Here is a 20,695-nt window from a genome sequence, read left to right on the forward strand (position 1 = left end):
CTAAACCGCTAACAGCGCTAATCCGCTAATCCGCTCATAGGGTTGCTTCGCAAGACGAAAAAAACGCTAGACGAAGAGACTCACGGAACAAATTAATTTCGTTTTGCGGGGCACCACTGTACTTCCCAAAACACCCTCTCCCTTTCTCTGGAAAATAGCAGTGATTGACAGAAGAGAGGAGATAGGTTTGACTCTGTCCTCCCCACTTCATGTGCGTGGGGCACTGACCAGAAGAATGCTGCACTACAAAATCTAAGGACATTTGGCCCATTGGCTTCACAGCTTGCCTGGGAAATGAAGATAAAAGGGAAGCAACAAGCCTTCTCAGTCTCTTCTCCCTGTATTATCCTGCTGCATGGGCGGGCAGGCGGGCGGGCAGTGAGATCTTTCAGGAATGGGGAGGGCTGGTGGTGATGGGGAAGTTCATTTTGTCAAACCATGGATTACATTGGCTTAAAATAATTTTTCTTCAGATTTTGGGGGCAGAACTTGGCTCATTACTGGTTGTTGTTATTATTACTTATTTTATTTATTGACAATTTTACAACACACAAAGTAGAAAAACCCATACAACACAGCTCAAGGAAATATAACATTAAAATCAACAATAACAAACTAAAAGCAATGATCACTAATAGATAGGAAAAATATCTCCCAACCGAACCATAGATTATAACAAATTATAAGATTATAACAAAATTCCTAGTTGATCTACAGCTAGTTTGGGAGAGGTCACCCATCAGTACTTTGCATCCAACAAAGCAGTAATAGATTTTGGAATGATGTCCTCTGCCCATTTTGTGCACTGCTGACCATTCAAAAGTTGTAAACTTCAATGTACAACTGCAGCTGCCCCCGCTTCTCCTTTCACCCTCCGTCCTCTGCCCAAGAGCTTGCAATTAACCTCTTCCTGCTTTTTATAAAACGTAGGGCTGTTGGGAAGGCTGTGATCAGGAAAGATAGGGTGCCTAAGTGCTAAGGTGACCTTTCTGGTGTAGGTGTAATAAATCAAAGCTGGGAATCATTTTGAGTAATATAAGTACTACAAACGGGTTTTCAGAACCTTGGCAGTATTTTGTTTATTCTTGAAAAACATGATGAACAATAAGGTGAATGGGGCCCTTGAAATGTGGTAATATCCTACTTTTGTTGCTCCAGTAATACGGACCACAGTGTCTCATAATGCTGAAATCCTCACTATAAAGTGCACAGTAGTTTGAAAATTGGAATACTGTGTTTTAGCTGGCACATAGCATTTCCTCCCCCAATCCATTTCATATTCCTTAATTTGTAAAATAAATGTTCAAAATGAATAAACAAAGCAATAATCAGCTATAAGCTATAGACAGACACATGCCCATTAGACTGATACCATCAAATTAAAGAATGAAGTGAAAAATGAAAAACAGAACTCACACTCACAAAGTTACTGGTAGAGAAGTTAGGGATATAGAGAAGATGCAGTTACACAAAAAAATCAGAAAAATGGCTAATTATATTTTGCTCTAGTTATAGATGTATATACACCTGCCAACTGAGGATTAAATTTCAAGCATCTGGTGAATTGGACTTTAGTCCCCAAAAGCTTATGCTACAATAAAAACAAGAAATACAGCAGATTTATAAAGATAATACTAAAACATGTTGGAAGTATGGGCAGTGGAGCTGAGAAGACTCAGAGCTGGTGTCAGGTGAGCTTCTTTGGAGAAGGAATTCTATATATGAGCTTTTACAAATGAGAAAACCCTGTTCCCAGTCACTGTTCATCTGCCATCAGATGGTACGTGGACTTGGATGTAGACTTCTGATGATAAATGAGGGACTCAGGCAGGTATCTGTGAAAATGGCAGTCCCTTGGGTCCCTTGACTATATTCTCTATTCATTCCCAGCCTAACTGGACTCTGGTAACTCTTCAAATGCAACCCCATGTATAACACTTTGTAGTAATCAAGTTGGGAGGTTAACAGGTGATTGGCCACTGTGACCATGCTAGCTCATAAAGGGGTTGCAACTTACGTATCATCCTTACGTGAACCACCAAACATTGAACCTAATATTTTAGAAGGTTTGCAACTTCATTCAGAATAGATTGAACATCATCTCCCTGGTTAGGTGAAACATCTACAATGTCGCACCTAGACTAAACTTCATTTTATTGGCCCTCATCAAATCCATTACTGCTTTCAGATGTTGTTTCAACATGTCTACTATCTCACTTGAGTCCCAACAAAAAGGAGCTGGGTGCCATCAGCATACTGATGGTTCCTCACTCCAAATCTTCATACAATCTTACTCAGCAGCTTCAAATAGATGCGATGGGAGACAAGACGGAACCTTCGGGATCCAACAGCATAAACACCAAGGAGCCAAACTGCGATTTCCCACTACCGCTTTCTGAGCTGGCCAATAATCTACAGTTTCCCCAACCCACATTCTTCTTGGGTTCCTATATTACAAGTGTTCTTCTCCCTCTTATTACACCAAAAACATAGGCAGTATACAGAACACCATAAAGAGAGGCAGAAAAGGTTTACATTGAGGGCTTCTTTTAACCTGATCATATTAGGAGATATATCAAAGGGTAAGAGCTTTCAAATTTTATATATTAGGCTAATCACTGTGCCCGGTTATTTATTAATAATTTGCACTATTTGATTTAGCATCTGAAAAGCTAATTTAGACATGCCTAAATGGGCACCCAGTCAATTTCTTCCTCTCCTTTGAAAGGCAGGCTCTTTTTCTATGTTAAGAACTGGTTTTCAAACTCCTGTAAGTTTCAAAACTGGTTTGTCATGCAGTAAAGTACTTCTGCTGCTCAAGAAAAACTTGCCTGTTAGGCAGAGAAACAGTTGCGTATTTCTTTACATCCTGGTCTTGGAAATTAATTCGAAATCATTGGAAATAATACACAAGACTTTCTAGTACAGAAGGATTTTCAATATTTGTGGTAATTGCCATGCCATGTCTGTTATGTTATGCTTAAGTGATGGGAAATTGTATGTTATCTTTCTAATTCATAAAAGAAGCCCAAATGCAGAAGCAATTTACCTGGCAAAAGAATGCTTTCAGAGTACTCTGAAACGGCAAAAGTATTCTGCATAATTTAACTTTAGATCATAAGACTGCACTCCACCAACCAGTCTATACTGGAGTAGCTATGGATTAGTGTTAGTAGGATTTTAGGGCAACCACATAGAATCATAGAATCATAGAGTTGGAAGAGACCACAAGGGCCATCGAGTCCAACCCCCTGCCAAGCAGGAAACACCATCAGAGCACTCCTGACATATGGTTGTCAAGCCTCTGCTTAAAGACCTCCAAACAAGGAGACACCACCACACTCCTTGGCTGCAAATTCCTCTGTCGAACAGCTCTTACTGTCAGGAAGTTCTTCCTAATGTTTAGGTGGAATCTTCTTTCTTGTAGTTTGGATCCATTGCTCCGTGTCCGCTTCTCTGCAGCAGCAGAAAACAACCTTTCTCCCTCCTCTATGTGACATCCTTTTATATATTTGAACATGGCTATCATATCACCCCTTAACCTCCACTTCTCCAGGCTAAACATGCCCAGCTCCCTTAGCCATTCCTCATAAGGCATCGTTTCCAGACCTTTGACCATTTTGGTTGCCCTCCTCTGGACACATTCCAGTTTGTCAGTGTCCTTCCTGAACTGTGGTGCCCAGAACTGGACACAGTACTCCAAGTGAGGTCTGACCAGAGCAGAATACAGTGGCACTATTACTTCCCTTGATCTGGATGCTATACTCCTATTGATGCAGCCCAGAATTGCATTGGCTTTTTTAGCTGCCGCGTCACACTGTTGGCTCATGTCAAGTTTGTGGTCAACCAAGACTCCTAGATCCTTTTCACATGTACTGCTCTCAAGCCAGGTGTCACCCATCTTGTATTTGTGCCTCTCATTTTTTTTGCCCAAGTGCAATACTTTACATTTCTCCCTGTTAAAATTCATCTTGTTTGTTTTGGCCCAGTTCTCTAATCTGTCAAGGTCGTTTTGAAGTGTGATCCTGTCCTCTGGGGTGTTAGCCACCCCTCCCAGTTTGGTGTCATCTCCAAATTTGATCAGGATGCCCTTGAGTCCATCATCCAAGTCGTTGATAGAGATGTTGAATAAGACCGGGCCCAAGACAGAACCCTGTGGCACCCCACTAGTCACTCTTCTCCAGGATGAAGAGGAACCATTGATGAGCACCCTTTGGGTTCGGTCAGTCAGTCAGTTACAAATCCACTGAGTGGTAGCATAGTCAAGACCGCATTTTACCAGCTTCTTTACAAGAATATCATGGGGCACCTTGTCGAATGCCTTGCTGAAATCAAGGTAGGCTACATCCACTGCGTTCCCTTCATCTACCAGGGTTGTAATTCTGTCAAAAAATGAGACTTACTTGATTGGAATATCCCATCCTGCTCACTCCAGTCCAATGATTTACTTCAGATGGAGTAGCTTCTTCACTTTGAATGGTTTCTCCATGCATTTGATTAGGAGCATAAGAAGCTGCTGCCTTGTACCAGGACAGAATGTACTTGTCCTTTTAGATAAATATTTTCTACTTAGGGAAAGGTATTTCATATCAGCTGTTACTAGTTCCTTTTAGCTGGAGATGCCAAAGACTGAACATAGGATCTTCTGAATGTGGGATGCAAAGCTCTGCTGCTAATTTAATTTATTTCATTAACCTTGACTGTACTTCATTTCAAAAGAATCAGAGCCATTTCCAATGTACTATAAAACAATATGTTATACAAAGAAACAACAAACATATAAAACTAAGTTAATTTTAAAACCACCATTGATGACAAACCAGCAGTGGTTGGACACATCTCAGGATCTCAAATTGTCTAGATTTCATTCACTAAATTCCTGGGAGAACAGATAGATTTTAACCTAAGGTTACCAGACATCCCCGTTTCCTGGGGACAGTCCCCAGATTTACAAATCAGTCCCCATACAAAATTCATTGAAGTTGAAAAGTGTCCCCGGATTCATTGAAAAAAATCTGGTAACCTTATTTTAACCTTATTTTAACCTTATTTAATAGAATTCCATCAAATCTGGGTCATTCTATGCCTACTGAGGGAGAGAGTTCTAGTTGGGGTTTTTATTATGGATAAGGACTGATCCGGTATTGCCACTTGCCATGCAACAGCTGACAACAAAAAGGGTGACCTCTGCCAACCTCAGAGTCCAAATTGGTTGATATAGGAAGAGGTATGGCCAGGCTATCGTGGTCCGGGAACAACCACAGCTAATACACAGTCCTAATACACAGTGGAAATAGTCACTATTTCAGTTCAGAGCCTCAAGTTCAGCACTGAATCTGTCACTTGAGGGTAAGTGCAACTCTGAGCCTCTTGGGCTTGCTAATCAGAAGGTTGGCAGTTCAAATCCGCTTGATTGGGTGAGCTGCCATTGCTCTTTCTCAGCTGCCTCTAACCTAGCAGTTTGAAAGCATACCAGTGCAAGTAGATAAATAGGTACCACTGCGGTGGGAAGGTAAACAGTGTTTCTGTCCTCTCTGGCTTCTGTAATGGTGTTCCATTGCACCAGAAGAGGTTTAGTCATGTTGACCATGTCTGTGGACAAACGGTGGCTCCCTCGGCCTGAAGTGAGATGAGCACTACAACCTCATAGACACCAATGACTGGACTTAACTGTCCAGGTTCTTTACCTTTAGCTTTACCATTCACCCAATTTCCAGGCAGGGAAAGCACCCGTGCCTCTGTCTTGTGAGGATATGGCTTAAGTTTATTGGCCCTCTTCCAACTCATTACTGCTTCCATGGACCAGTACCTCCCAAGATGTCAAATACTGGGGACCGGGGCTCCAAGCAGGCAACTATTTGTGCATCTGAACATATATAGCTCTGTGAATGAGAACTACTGAACAGCAAGTTCTTCTGTGGTTGAGCAAGCATGAATATTTATAATATTATGGCCTAATATTTAGTTTGGGGAAGATAATCAGGTCATTTTCTGTAATGTAAGGCTTACTGACTTGCCGATAGGTATGGAGAAGCTTGAAAAAAGCTGTGCTGCAAACTCATCAAAAACAGAGTTGTGAATTGAACAGCTGACGGACCTATAACCACAACAATGCAGCTACCTCTGTGATAAGTGTTGCTGTACATTTAAAGTCATTTGATAATTTGCTTAAGTAACATCCTTAGACAGCAGCATGACATAAATACATTATTTGAAGCAACAACTCTATCCAGCTTACAGGTTTTAGTTTAGTAGATTTAGTAGGTTTAGATGAGCTGGAAATCATTTAGAAATCACAGTGGAAATGGAATTGTTCATGCAAGTTTAGTACAGTGGTACCTCTGGTTACGTACTTAATTCGTTCTGGAGGTCCGTTGTTAACCTGAAACTGTTCTGTTTTCATCCTAAAGCAAAGTTCTTAACCTGAAGTAATATTTCTGGGTTAGTGGAGTCTGTAACCTGAAGCAAATGTAACCTGAGGTACTACTGTATTGAATTTTCTTCTATATTTTACAGTGGTGCCCCGCAAGACGAATGCCTCGGAAGACGAAAAACTCGCAAGACGAAAGGGTTTTTCGTTTTCTGAGGTGCTTCGTAAGACGGATTTTCCAAAGGGCTTGCTTCGCTAGACGAAACAGCCCTGCCTCTCCTGTCATGGCGACGGTCGCACGCTCGCTTCCCCGCTCCTCCGGCTCCCTCCCACCTTCCTGCTGACGGCTCCTCCGGCTCCCTCCCACCTTCCGGCCGACCTTCCGACCTTCCGGCTGCCTCGTGCCGCTGCCCACCGCCCTCACGCGCTCCCCTCAGGAGCCGTTGCCGCCAGCAGCCAGCACTGCAGCCGGAGTCGCGCTCCTGAGCCCCGCGGGGACCAGGGTGTTGCCTGCATGCACGCGTTCTTGGAAAGCGCACGCCTGCGTCTGCAAGGGAGAGAAAGGATCCCGGAGCTGAGATCTCCTTGCAGGGTGGGGTTGTTGGGGCAGGCGAGGAGGAGGAGGAGGAGGAGGGCTCCTCTAGTCTAAGCGAGGTGGGTTCTTCCCAGCCCATGTGGTTCTCATTAGAGTCGGCAGCCAAGGAACTCTGAGCTGGAGAGACCAAACCAGAGAGCGCGCGCGCGAGAGAGAGGATTTTGCAGGAGGGGAAGAGGGGAGCGAGAGGGCAGCAGCTGCGTCGCGCGGTGTCCACAAGGCGCGGTGAGTCCAAGGACCGGCTGCGGCAGCTGCCCTGCTTCTCCCCACCCCTCCCCGCCGTGGTGCTTCGCAAGATGAAAAAACTTGCTCTACGAAAAAACTCGCGGAACGAATTAATTTCGTCTTGCGAGGCACCACTGTATAAGGATACTAGTTTGAAGCTTGTTAACAGCTATAGGACTTGTGTGATATTAGCAGCTCATGTTGGTGTCAACATATATATATATTTCAACTTATATCTTAAATTTCAAGAAGAGTTTTGAATAAATCTAATTTTATCATAAGGGCAGAAAATCCTGATGTGCAGTAAAGAAAAGAGATGAAAGAGGGTGGGCTTTTTTATTTTACAAAGTACATATGTCCAGGTTATATTAAATCTAGATTTGTTAGTTATCATTTCAAAAACAATATTCATGTAGATGAGTAATTTTGATAGGATTTCAGGGTAGGGGGATCCATTTTAGCTTGTATGGAAAAATAGGTGTCTAGGGGGGAAATGGGTAAGAATGGATATTTACCGAAGTACTATACTAATGTATATTGACAGTTAGGGACACGTGAGATGTGATAGATGAGTTTTGTGTGTTTAAGTACGGAAATGTCATAAACACAATAGGAGCAGGTATTTCAGTAGCAAAATATGTACCTGAGTAAGAGGTACTGTTTTTTTACCTTCCAGGTGCTTTTTGTGTAGTTGACCTCACTTCTAGTATCACAACTCAAATGAGGAGAACAGTGCTTGGGGAACAAAGTTGGATCATAAATAGTTGATCAATTGACTAGTCAAATAATGGCCATGCATTTAAACAACGTAAAAGATACTTAAAACCTGACCGTGTTTGATACTTTTAGTAATGACACAAACAGATTTGTCAGCTATTCTTGTGAAACACTGAAATTAACTTTTAATTTGCAATGAATTATAACTTTTAATTATGGTAAGTAAAATTTCTACAAATGTGCAAAAATTGCTGAACAATTCTTCACTTTGGTTATTAGCCCACAAGAAGCAAATATTTAAAGGGTTTGACTTGCCAAGAACTTGAAGAAATGCAAGCCGTATTGCTGTCCTAGGTATAATCACTATGAGTTTCATCTTTGGACTTCCTTTGGAATGATTGGCAACATCGGTGGCATAATTTGAATATGCATACGTCATTTTGGGGTTTTTAAAAATAAGTGTAACAATAAATGGGTTTATTGTGTTTTCTCCCTACCATTTAGGCAGCCTACCATATGAATACAAGATTGTGATAGCAGGCAATCATGAACTGACGTTTGACCAAGAGTTCATGGCGGACTTAATCAAGCAGGACTTTTACTACTTCCCCTCTGTATCCAAGCTGAAGCCAGAAAGCTACGAAAATGTGCAGTCTCTCTTAACAAATTGCATATACCTTCAAGATTCAGAAGTGACAGTAAGGGGCTTCAGGATATATGGCTCCCCTTGGTAAGTATTTAAAAACTTAACAGAATTGATTAATTCGAAAATTGTTCTCATTTTGATGGTTACACAACAGGAAAAAATGGAAACCCGGGGTTTTTTTACAGCCAGAACTTGCTGTGTGGTGAATTCCGGCACCCCTTTGTTGCGTTCCGGCACCTTTTTAGTGTTGCTGCCGGAATGGCTCTCATAGCTGCATGCTGGAGCCGGCATGCAGTAGGCCGCTGCGATCTGGGCAGCAGCGCACCTCTTTTTCTTGGGAATTCCTGCACCTCTTTTTCTAGAAAAAAAGCACTGTAGAAACCATTCCATATATTTTATAATAAGGTTAAAGGTAAAGGTACCCCTTCCCCCTACGGGCCAGTCTTGACAGACTCTAGGGTTGTGCGCCCATCTCACTCAAGAGGCCGGGGGCCAGCGCTGTCTGGAGACACTTCCGGGTCACGTGGCCAGCGTGACAAAGCCGCATCTGGCGAGCCAGCGCAGCACACGGAAACGCCGTTTAGCTTCCCGCCAGTAAGCGGTCCCTATTTATCTACTTGCACCCGGGAGTGCTTTCGAACTGCTAGGTTGGCAGGCGCTGGGACCGAGCAACGGGAGCGCACCCCGCCATGGGGATTCGAACCGTCGACCTTTCGATCGGCAAGCCCTAGGTGCTGAGGCTTTTACCCACAGCGCCACCCGCGTCCCACATAATAAGGTTACAACAGTTAAATGATTTATAAATTAGATGAATTAAGAACTTTTGATCAACTAAAAAGTGTCTTCAATTTATCAGGGAGCAGATTATAAATATTTGAATACAGGTCCTTATAAAAACTCTGCATAGCATGGAAGGATATACATATTCTGCCTTCCCTCATACACAAGAGGAGGCATGATAGATCTTTTGAAACCCAGAATAATCCCTGGCATTTTCAGATAGGACTTTGATCGGAGGCAGGGAAGCCTTTTCCTTACTGGCAGACCCCATCTTATATAAGATATCACATAAAAACAAAAGAATGATGATAGGTTGCCACCAGACACAGTGAATCTCCTGCCATATCCAAGGACCGATCAGCGGCCCGAGAAGCTTCTATACCCTACTGCCAAGGGCTCTTCCCTTCAACCCAGTTTGAAGTCTATGGGAACCTGAGAGCAAAAGAAGCAGGAAAAGATTGATGTTTTGCCCAGTCATTAGATGTGCTCTATCTGTAATGGCACTGGTCTCTGCAGCCAATCAGGAATTTACTTGGAGCCTAGTTATTATGGGTGCCATCCTGGGTGCCTTCAGGAGGGATATGAATTGAATAAATAATAATAATAACTAATAGGTAAAGGTAAAGGGACCCCTGACCATTAGGTCCAGTCGCAGACGACTCTGGGGTTGCGGCACTCATCTCGCTTTATTGACCGAGGGAGCCGGCTTACAGCTTCCGGGTCATGTGGCCAGCATGACTAAGCCGCTTCTGGTGAACCAGAGTAGCGCACGGAAACGCCGTTTACCTTCCCACCGGAGCACTACCTATTTATTTACTTGCACTTTGACATGCTTTCCAACTGCTAGGTTGGCAGGAGCAGAGACCGAGCAACGGGCGCTCACGCCGTCACGGGGATTCGAACAACCGACCTTCTGATTGGCAAGCCTTAGGCTCAGTGGTTTAGACCACAACGACACCCACGTCCCTTCTCACTAATAGGTACCTACAAGTAAAAAAAAGCTAATCAGTTCTGGCCAGTTAATCTTTGTGAAAAGAGGCTTAACTTGAGGGTGTATGTTCAGAAATACAGTCGAAACTTGGTTCTCGAACTTAATCTGTTCTGGAAGTCTGTTCGACTCCCGAAATGTTCGAAAACCAAGGTGCGGCTTCCGATTGGCACAGACGCCCTGGAAACAATAGCCAACAGCCACATCAGATGTTCAGCTTGCGAAAACCGTTTGAAAATGGGAATACTTACTTCTGGGTTTTCGCCATTCAGGAGCCAATTTGTTCGTCAACTAAGCTCTTTGAGAACCAAGTTTCCACTGTAACTACTAATCCAGGTTCACGGTGGAGGTGAGAAATCCTGGACGCTCCGGGTGGCGCTGTTGAGCTACTTTGGAGTATGTGGAACTCATCCTATTGGCTGTAAGTCCTGGAAGACCAGCTCCCTTCATTGCAGGCCTTTTCCCACCTGACCTGGGAGGGCGGGGCCCTGACTAATTCCAGCTACAAAAGTTGAGGCTGCTGAACAAACTCTTGGGCTGGGGTGTTGTTTAGGACGTTTTGTTGCAATGGTGGTGGGAGGTCGTTTCTGTTATTGATAGCAGATTTTTGTATTGCTATTTTAGCTTTCTTATTTATATGGAAATTGTTCAATATGTCCGTGTGTATATATAGAGAGAGAGCAAGCTGCCTTGAGCATGGTTTTAACTTTCAAAAGGCAACATAAAAAAAAAAAAGATTGCTTGCTCATGGGTGTGAGGAGAACTCCTGTATGAAATTCTGCAGAGTTGTGTTTGATTCCAACGTTTTATGGTGTGAGTCAATGGCTACATAAGAAATTTGAGACGGGTAGCCCTGATAGTTACAATGAACAAATAAGAGTCTTCAGACACCTTTAAGACCAAAAGATTTATTATAGCATAAGCCTTTATAGTCTACAGCCCGTGTCATCAGAAATGTGAAATATTATTCTTGGAGCCAAAGTTGGCATGATGCCAGAGATGTATGTGAAATACATCTCCCCAAATCATCACTTTTGTCTTACTCTTTTGATTAAAAGCAGCTGCAGGTTATGGAGAGCCAACGTGGAAAAGGGGGGGATATCCAACTCTTCCCTTTATGTTGACACCCTGATGCAAATCCCCATTCCAAAGCCAGTATTAGTTGTGGAATGGAAAACATGCAGAAAATGTATTTCCCTGTGTTTTTTCCCAGTGTTGATGGAGGGTGTGAATTAAGGAATTAAGCTTATTGAGGGCCAATGTTTTTAAAAAAAACATTGGAAGAGAAATTGTTTGATATATGTGACAATAGAATATAGTGATGGGGTGGTTTTGCTTGATGAAGCATCAACAGAAGTATAGTGTCCAGATCAAGGGAAGTAATAGACTCCAGACCACACCTGGAGTCCTATGTCCAGTTCTGGGCACCACAATTTAAGAAGGATGTTGACAAACTGGAGTGTGTGCAGAGTAGTTGGATCAAGGGTGTGGATGATCTAGGGTCTGGAAACCAAGGGTTTGGAAACCAAGCCTTATGAGGAATGGTTGAAGGAGCTGGGTATGTTTAGCCTGTAAAAGAGGAAACTGAGAAAAGATATGATAGCCATTTTCAAATATCTTAAGGGCTATCACATGGAAGATGGAGAAGTCTGTTTTCTCCTGCTCTGGAGGGTAGAACTCAAACCTATGGCAAAATTTCTGACAGTAAGAGCTGTTCGGCAGTGGAACGGTCTCTCTTGGGAGGTTATGGACCTTCTTTCCTTGAAGGTTTTTAAGCAAAGGTTGAATGGCCATCTCTCATTGATGCTTTAGCTGAGATTCCTGCATTGCAGGGGGTTTTACCAAATGACCCTCAATGTCCCTTCCAACTCTACAATTGTATAAGATGTATCCAGCCACGGTGATGCAGGAACTCTTCTTCTTTGCCGATCACTCGTAGCCAAGTAAGATTGTCTTCCATGAACATGGTCTTAACAGTGAGCCCGTAAGTGACTGTGGAGGCCAATTCTGCATCCACAAATCCTTCCACAATGGGGACATAGGTTTCCAGCGGGGAGTTGATCATGGTGAGGGTTTGCCAAGCATGCCTTCCTCTTAGCACGTTTCTCCCTTTTGTTCTGAGTTTGAGCGTCTTCAAAGTTCATGACACCTTTGGTAAAGGCTGTTCTCCAATTGGAGTGCTCGCAGGCCAGTATTTCGCAATTGTCGGTGTTTGTGCTACAATTTTAAAGATTTGCATTGAGAGAGTTTTAAACCTCTTTTATTGACCACCAGCATTACAGTTTCCATTTTTAAGTTGGGAATAGAAGTAGTTGCTTTGGAAGACGATAATTGGGCATCTGAACAACATGACCAGTACAACAGAACTGATGTTGAAGAATCATTGCTTCGACACTAGTGATCTTTGCTTCTTTCCAGTACACTGGCATTAGTTCGCCTATCTTCCCAAGTGATTTGTAAAATTTTTCAGAGACACTATTGATGGAATCTTTCAAGGAGTTGGAGATGGCATTTATAAGTGGTCCATGTTTCACAAGCACACAGTAAGGTTGGTAGTACAATAGCTTTGTAAACAAGTATTTTGGTTTCCCTGCAAATGTCCTGGTGCTCAAACACTCTGCCCTTCAATCGGGAGAAAGCTGCACTTGCAGTGCTCAGGCGATGCTGGATTTTGGCATCAACGTTGGCCCTTGTGGAAAGATAACTGCCCAGGTAGCAGAAGTGATTGACACTTTCCAACGTTACACCATTGAGTTGGTTTTGTGGCGCTGCAGAGAGGTTGTTTTGTGCTTGTTGGCGCAGCACTTTGGTTTTTTGGATGTTGAGCAATAGGCCAAGCTTTTCTGCAAAGATATTTTGGATGGTTTGAAGGTCATCCTCCGAGTGTGCACACACTACATTGTCATCAGCATACTTAAGCTCTATGATGGAAGTTATGGTAACCTTACTCTTTGCTTTCAGCCTACTCAGATTAAAGAGCTTTCCATCTCTTCAATATATGATTTCTACTCCGGTGGGGAGTTTCCTTCAACAATGTGTAGGATCATGGAGATGAAAATAATAAATAGAATTGGGACGATAACACAACCCTGTTTATCACCTGATCCCACTGTGAATGGTTCACTGAGAGCCATTGTTATCTGTGATTGTTGCTGTCATATTATCATGGAGGAGCTGAAGGATGTTTACAAATTTATCTGGGCACCGATTTTCATAAGGACAGTGCACAGGGCATTACGATTTACTAAGGCCTTAGTCAGGTCAATAAACACCATATACAGGAGTTGGTTTTGCTCTCTGCATTTTACTTGAAACATTCAAGCAGTGAAAATCATGTCCACTGTCCCCCTAGAAGGTCTAAAACCATTTGGGGATTCAGGAAGGGTAGCCTCGGATATTGTGAGGTGACGGTTTGCTAAGATCCTTGCAAGAATTTTGCTGGCTGCAGCTAATAAAGAGATACCTTGATAGCTTCTGCAATCCATTTTTTCACTTTTTTTTAAAGAGATAATTTTGGCATCCCTAAAGTCTGTTGGGATCTGCTCTCTCCCAGATTTTTTTTATTAGCTTGTGAAGTTGTGTAAGTTCAATTCCACCCACTTTGAAGACTTCAACAGGTATCTTATCAGGTTCGCTGGCTTTGTTGTTTTTCATTTGCTTAATAGCTGTACACAACTCTCCCAGTTTTGGAGATACTGCAAGCTCATTTCTAATTTGTTTTTGTGGGATTTGTGAGAAGACCTCAGCAGCTATGGGGGAGTTGTGGTTAAGGAGATGCTGATAATGTTCTTTCCAGTGCAGTGCAATAGCTTCTTTATCTTTTAGAAGTGTGGTACCGTTTGTTTAGCTATGATTTGTTGGCCCATAGATAGTCTTTGTGGCTTTAAAGAAACTGTGCATTATGATTGTCGTCTAAGTGCTGGATCTCTTGAGCTTTTTTTACCCACCAGGTGTTTTTGCGTTCTCTGGTTCTTCTTTGACCCTCAGCCTTAGCGTTGGCATAGAGTTTTTTCTTAGTGGCACAGTTTCTATCTCTTTGCCAGATCTGAAAGGCCTTCCTTTTCTTGTCAATCATGCATTCAGTCTCACTGTCATTCTCAGCAAACCAGTCCTGAGGTATAATCTTCATAGCCATCGTGGAATTGCTGATCTGTCCAGCAGTCGTTGGCACTCGGCATAGTTCTGGTAAGGAGCACATCACGATGATCTTCAGCTCATACAGTTTACAGCTCATACAGATAACCCCACCAAAGTGGATTTTGTTTTTTGTGATTTTGTTTCTATGTGTTCTGTAGGATTGGAATGTCCCAATTTTTCATGAAGAAGATGTGTATTCCACAGTTCCATTGAAGTGCAAAAAAGTACAGAATATGATAATACTGTATGTGAAGAATATTATGTGCTTTGGGGGGATCATCTTCTGTTTTAAAACAATAAGATTTCTAGTACTGCAATATATGGCTGCTAAAATAGAAGTGAAAGCATTTGCAAAACATCTGGTAAAATATTAGAAGCCAGTATTGTGGTTACATAACATTTTCCATTGGTCTTCAGGTAGTACTTTGGTGCCTTGCCAAACTTCTTATCTCATCCCTGGTGAAATCAGGAAAATTTGTTTTATTTATACAGGTTGCAGAATGCAGTTTTTTCTTTGCCATTTTGGTAGTTTTAGTACAGTATACAGGGAATACTGGGTGTGCATAAGGTGTATACTTATATTGGAAGTTCAATAAATCCACAGTAAACTTTGTTACAATTTTAACCTTTTAAAGAAAATACTGAGGTGTCTGGTTTACGGTTCTATATTGTTGTTCTTTACAAGTCACATAAGTCTGGTATATAGGAAACAAGTTGTCAGACCTAATGCACATACCTCAGTGTAAATTTTCACAGTGTGAGTAAACTGTGAAATATATTGCAATTTTTTTCTAGATGAAAATTGGCATTCACCAGCTTGATGCTTGTATTGGTGTTAATCCACCCCACCTGCTGATTGTTGTGCATTTATCTAAATTTAAAACCACATTTCACTTGAAATGCACCCATTTATCTCCAATATCCAAATGGTTTTGTATTTTCTGCCTATCCACCTGCTGTTTTCAGTTTGATCTTCCAAGTTAATTTTGTGTCTGTTATACATACAGCCAATACAAAAACTAAGATTGGCTTCTAAAATTACGAAGAAAATAACTACCATTCCCAATAGTATTTTTTTCTGTGGCATACCACTTTTGGCACCTATTACTAATTTGTAAATCTAATGTAAACATAGTAATTATCCTTTGACAATATTTCTGGACTCTTTCTTGGTATCTTCACAGTCGAAACATCGAATCATGGATTTAGATGCAAAAAAGACCTGCATTGCAGGTACAAGGAAGGAAAAGTAGTGGTGTTCTTAAATAAAATATTCTGCACTGCGGAAACAGTAGATGATGTTATACAATAGCAAACACTTCCACAAATTGCAGGGAGATCCTGCTGAAGCAGAACCTTGCTTTTTCTAGTGGCAGCTGCTGTGCCCAAATGGCTAAATGAACTGGGCTTCCCTCCTCCTGACAGGTTCTGTTCAGTGTATTGCTGTCATTGCCCAAACAAATAGATATTGCTTAATCAGTAATACTTAATCTTTGGAATAAGAATGGGGTAAGATGCGAGACTCAGGTCATTGTTTTGTGGAAGCTCCTCACCCCTCTTGATTTATCCTCATCTGGACTACCAGGCAAAGGGCAAGTGCTAGGAAGAGGTTTTCAAACACCTGCCTCTTCTTACTGCATGAAGGAGATTGCTGCCTCTTTCCAGAGGCTGTTTTGGATGAGTCATTAGGCAATGTGTTAAGGAGTAGTAAATTGTTCCCTTGTAGGTTTTCATATATAGGATTGTAGCTTTCCACCATATAACTATGGTTTCATTGTTGCTTTCCAAAAGTGATTCTGGAAGTTAGTCATCCGCATAAAGCCTCAAAAGATCAGAATTATAATGTGGTGGGTTGATGCAAAGATATACCCTGCATTTCTCTTATGTGCTATCCATTCTTCTCAGAAGGAAATGAGCTTTCGTCAAATAAAATATTTTAAGAGGTGAGAAAACAATTGAACACTCTGTTCCTTGATAAGATTGATGTAGAGTTTCTTCTAAATTTGCTGACTGAACAGGTTATTCGATGAGGGAAAGTGTGCAATTATTCCATTGCACAAGTGAGGTTCAAATAAGCTGTCAAAGAAAACTGGATTCAGATCTTTACTCCTCCTCCCAGTTGATAGATGTGATTACTCCTTTTCTAATTGGGTTGCACAAACATCATCCCAACAGTTGCACAAGAGCACATCTGCATAAGGCATCTGGTCTTTTGCCTATGTTTTCCCAGCTGTTACTGTGCTCTTTCACATATACAGTATAATTAGCGAGCTTGCTAATCACATTTATCGGCCAGCAGCACAACCTCAGAATTTGAAAAAGTGTTCCTGTGATCACTGAAATTGACATCCAATAACTGATCACCAGGTTGCGAACCAGGATTGCTCATGGAATTTAGAACTCCAGATTGGCTGGAATGATTCACATGATCATAAACACAATGTTTGAACCTTGTGTTAGGATAATCTGTTAGGATAATCTGACCACTGCAGTCTCTATGTTACTTACAGCAACTACCAGTCCACACTGTCACCTCATATTCCAGTTATTTCATTCATTCCTCTTCTACTGATGATACTTCTCAGAGCTTCTTTCATCGTTCATTAAACGTTTCTCCATAAGTAAAATACAATGCATAAGTAAAATACTATGCAACATCAAGACTGATAGGTTTATTTCATACTAAAGATCCAATCCCAGTTCTGCTAGTGATTGTCTTTTCTCAGACACTGTGCAGATTTTAACTATTGTCAAAGTGCATATCAATTGAAATAAAATACCTATTTAATTAAATGTAACTTATTTAAATATTAGTGTCCACTCCTATGTTGAGAAATTCAGGATTTCATTTCTGTCTTCAAATTAATGTTGAATTAATCTGAATATAGCTTTTAAACTTACATGCCTAAAAAGACCGCTAAAGTTCCAAAACGTTTGAAAACTGAAAGCTGAAGCCTCAAAACGGAAGCCTTAATACGTAAAACTCAAAGCAGAAGCTGTGTTTCCTGTTTGACTTCCGAGGCATATTAAAAAAACAAGGCATTTACTTCTGGGTTTTTGGCGAAGGTGTTCGAAAACCGAGGTGCCACTATATTGCTATATGATGGGAGGTTGATGTCTTAAATTTGATGAGGTTTAGTATTCTTTGGGGAGGGACGCGGGTGGCGCTGTGGGTTAAAGCCTCAGTGCCTAGGGCTTGCCGATCGAAAGGTCGGCGGTTCAAATCCCCGCGGCGGGGTGCGCTCCCGTCGTTCGGTCCCAGCGCCTGCCAACCTAGCAGTTCAAAAGCACTCCCGGGTGCAAGTAGATAAATAGGGACCGCTTACTAGCGGGAAAAGGGACGCGGGTGGCGCTGTGGGTTAAAGCCTCAGTGCCTAGGGCTTGCCGATCGAAAGGTCGGCGGTTCAAATCCCCGCGGCGGGGTGCGCTCCCGTCGTTCGGTCCCAGCGCCTGCCAACCTAGCAGTTCAAAAGCACTCCCGGGTGCAAGTAGATAAATAGGGACCGCTTACTAGCGGGAAAAGGGACGCGGGTGGCGCTGTGGGTTAAAGCCTCAGTGCCTAGGGCTTGCCGATCGAAAGGTCAGCGGTTCGAATCCCTGCGGCGGGGTGCGCTCCCGTCGTTCGGTCCCAGCGCCTGCCAACCTAGCAGTTCGAAAGCACTCCCGGGTGCAAGTAGATAAATAGGGACCGCTTACTAGCGGGAAGGTAAACGGCGTTTCCGTGTGCGGCTCTGGCTCGCCAGAGCAAGCGATGTCACGCTGGCCACGTGACCCGGAAGTGTCTCCGGACAGTGCTGGCCCCCGGCCTCTTGAGTGAGATGGGCGCACAACCCTAGAGTCTGTCAAGACTGGCCCGTACGGGCAGGGGTACCTTTACCTTTAACTTTAGTATTCTTTGGAGCATAGAGAAAATACTTTATTTCAGATGTTCAGTAAATTAAAGTTAAACGTGACAGATGCTTAATCTTTTCATAAAAATACAGAATTGATCATCAAGTTAAAAAAAAAAAATTAGCATTCAACACACACCGTTTTTATTAGAGCATTGAATTGACATTTTATGCCCAATGTTGTACTTACTCGGGCTCTCCATTCTAGAAGCCACCATTTCTTTTCAAAACTCTTCATTACCCTTTCAGGTATCATTCTCAACTCTGACTCAAACATACTCCCAGCAAATCGCAGATGAAAACAGATACGTGCTTGCACCATCCCTGTTCTCACAGCATTTGCTACTTTGTGAACACCACATCCTTAATAATGGCTATAGATTACTGAAGGCTTTTCACTGCCTAGCTGTATACTGCAAATATTTACCCAGCATTAGTCTACCCACTGATTGTGTATAGGCCAGGCTAGGTCTGGGGGGGGGGGGGAACATGGGTGACTATCTCAGACAAAACAAGCATGCAGTGGTTTTGCAACAATGTCATATAGATTCTCCATAAATTAATAAGTGAATGAAGAATTACAATTCCAGAGAAAGGGACTAGTGTAGAAGCCATGCACAGTTTGTGTAATTGTGTTATACTCAAGCAGCATACAGTTAAAACTTCATTCAATGTGAATGCTACCATTTCACACTCTTTTAAACAATATAATGCAAAAGTATGGACTTCATATAACTTTTTTCAACTGCATGGGCCTTACAATAATTTATTTAATTTTTAGCTATTTTGGGAATGGAAAGGAAAATAACTGATGTCTTGAGGTGTGTCTATTGTGGACCTTTATGCTTTTCACTTCTCCTTTAAGGGACACATACTATACACACTGTGCCTAGTAGCTGAATGTTAGAGGCGATTCCACTGAAAAGCACTGTGAATGTGATATGAAAGCTCAGTCCATGGAATACAGTGGTGATATATTCACTCACAGTAGTCATCATTTGAGGCTTCAGTCATCAGATGATGTTCATGCATTGTTGGAATTCCTGCTGCATGATTGCAGTTATGGGATTTTTGTCTATCACATGACGGTGTGTATTTTGACTCCACAAAGTGCGAAGTGGCGGAGACATGATGTTTGTGTTACTGTGTTCCATGAAGTGGGACTATTGTCCTTTGTTTTTTCTCTTTGCTGTCTAATGCTAGAGAGAGAGGGTGCCATGTTCCAGTGCTCCGTGTGTGTTTATATGTAAATAAAGTAGATTAGCCAAAATGCTGAGTTGCTGAGATCTGCTACACAACTGCGCAAACTCTGCGGATCCCAAAGTGTGCCGGTGTCTGTTGGCATCGATCGCTGTGATGTTCCGGCAGAAGAAAGCTTTTGAAGCTCCTGAATAATCGACCAGGAGGGAGAGAACATGCTAGTCGAGCATGCGTCTCTGCCAGGGTCCTACTCGATTGTAGGCTGAGCTCCTGACATGCATATCTGTGCCCTTTGTCCCAGAAATAATCAATGTATGTTTCCTGCACATTCTCAGGGTTTCCATATGTTGTATTTGCTTGCCTGGGATTAAAGTTTCTAGGATCTAGTTTTCTAGGAATGTGAAGTACCCAAATATGTTTCTGGAAAGTATCCAGCATTTTAGCTTGTACTAGCAGACAGAACGATCACTGTATGGCTGAACAGGTACATTTTGTTGTTGTTGGCACAAATGGAACAAATTCAATGCAAAAATGCGACTACAATAATACTCAAGGAGGCTGGGACAGTGACAAGGAAGTAGGTCAATGGGTGAACCTATGCCAAACTTGCATGAAGAACTTGCACCATTTTAATGATGTATGGGGCTTTGTGTAAAAAACAACCGTGAAGTGGAATGCAAACAGTGACAGATTATAGTATGTTATACAGCATGTGTCTCCTCAGCAGGTACAAAAAATGGGATGAAAAGCTCCTCCTCAGTCACAACCAGGAATGAGCATCCTGTTAAATTTAATTGTTTGTTTCCTTGCTTATTATAATGGTCATATATGCAGGATAATTTCAAAAGTATACCAGACTCTTACTTGTATGATTGTGGTATGAATTTTCTTACTTCAGCACAATGTTTTTAAATCTTTATTTGCTATACCGTAATCATAGTCAAAAATCTTTGCTTATTTTTGAAGGGAGTTAATCCTTGCATGCATGTATTATAACACGTAGTTCAGTTTTCAGTTACTTAAGAGAAAATAATTGAATTTTCAGAGTAAGTTAAGAAGTGTACTCCATTCAGCTGTCTTTTGATTTAAGGCCTACAAAATAAGAGACCTGTAATTTCACTATGGGGAATTGCTTCATTTTCAAGCA

At 42.0% G+C, this 20,695-nt stretch overlaps 1 protein-coding gene across 3 annotated transcripts in view; it reads left to right on the top strand.

Annotated features, from left to right (window-relative positions):
* MPPED1 (metallophosphoesterase domain containing 1) overlaps positions 1-20,695 on the top strand; it is a 91,080-nt gene that overhangs the window by 37,440 nt on the left and 32,945 nt on the right. For all 3 annotated transcript variants that reach the window (XM_083440938.1, XM_083440940.1, XM_083440939.1), the window contains one exon: positions 8,412-8,637. In XM_083440938.1, coding sequence (XP_083297064.1) covers positions 8,412-8,637 — 226 coding nt within the window. The remainder of the gene's footprint in view (positions 1-8,411; positions 8,638-20,695) is intronic.

This window comes from Podarcis tiliguerta, assembly GCF_965153285.1.
Source record: "Podarcis tiliguerta genome assembly, chromosome: 5".
In the NCBI taxonomy this organism is placed as follows: Eukaryota; Metazoa; Chordata; class Lepidosauria; order Squamata; family Lacertidae; genus Podarcis; species Podarcis tiliguerta.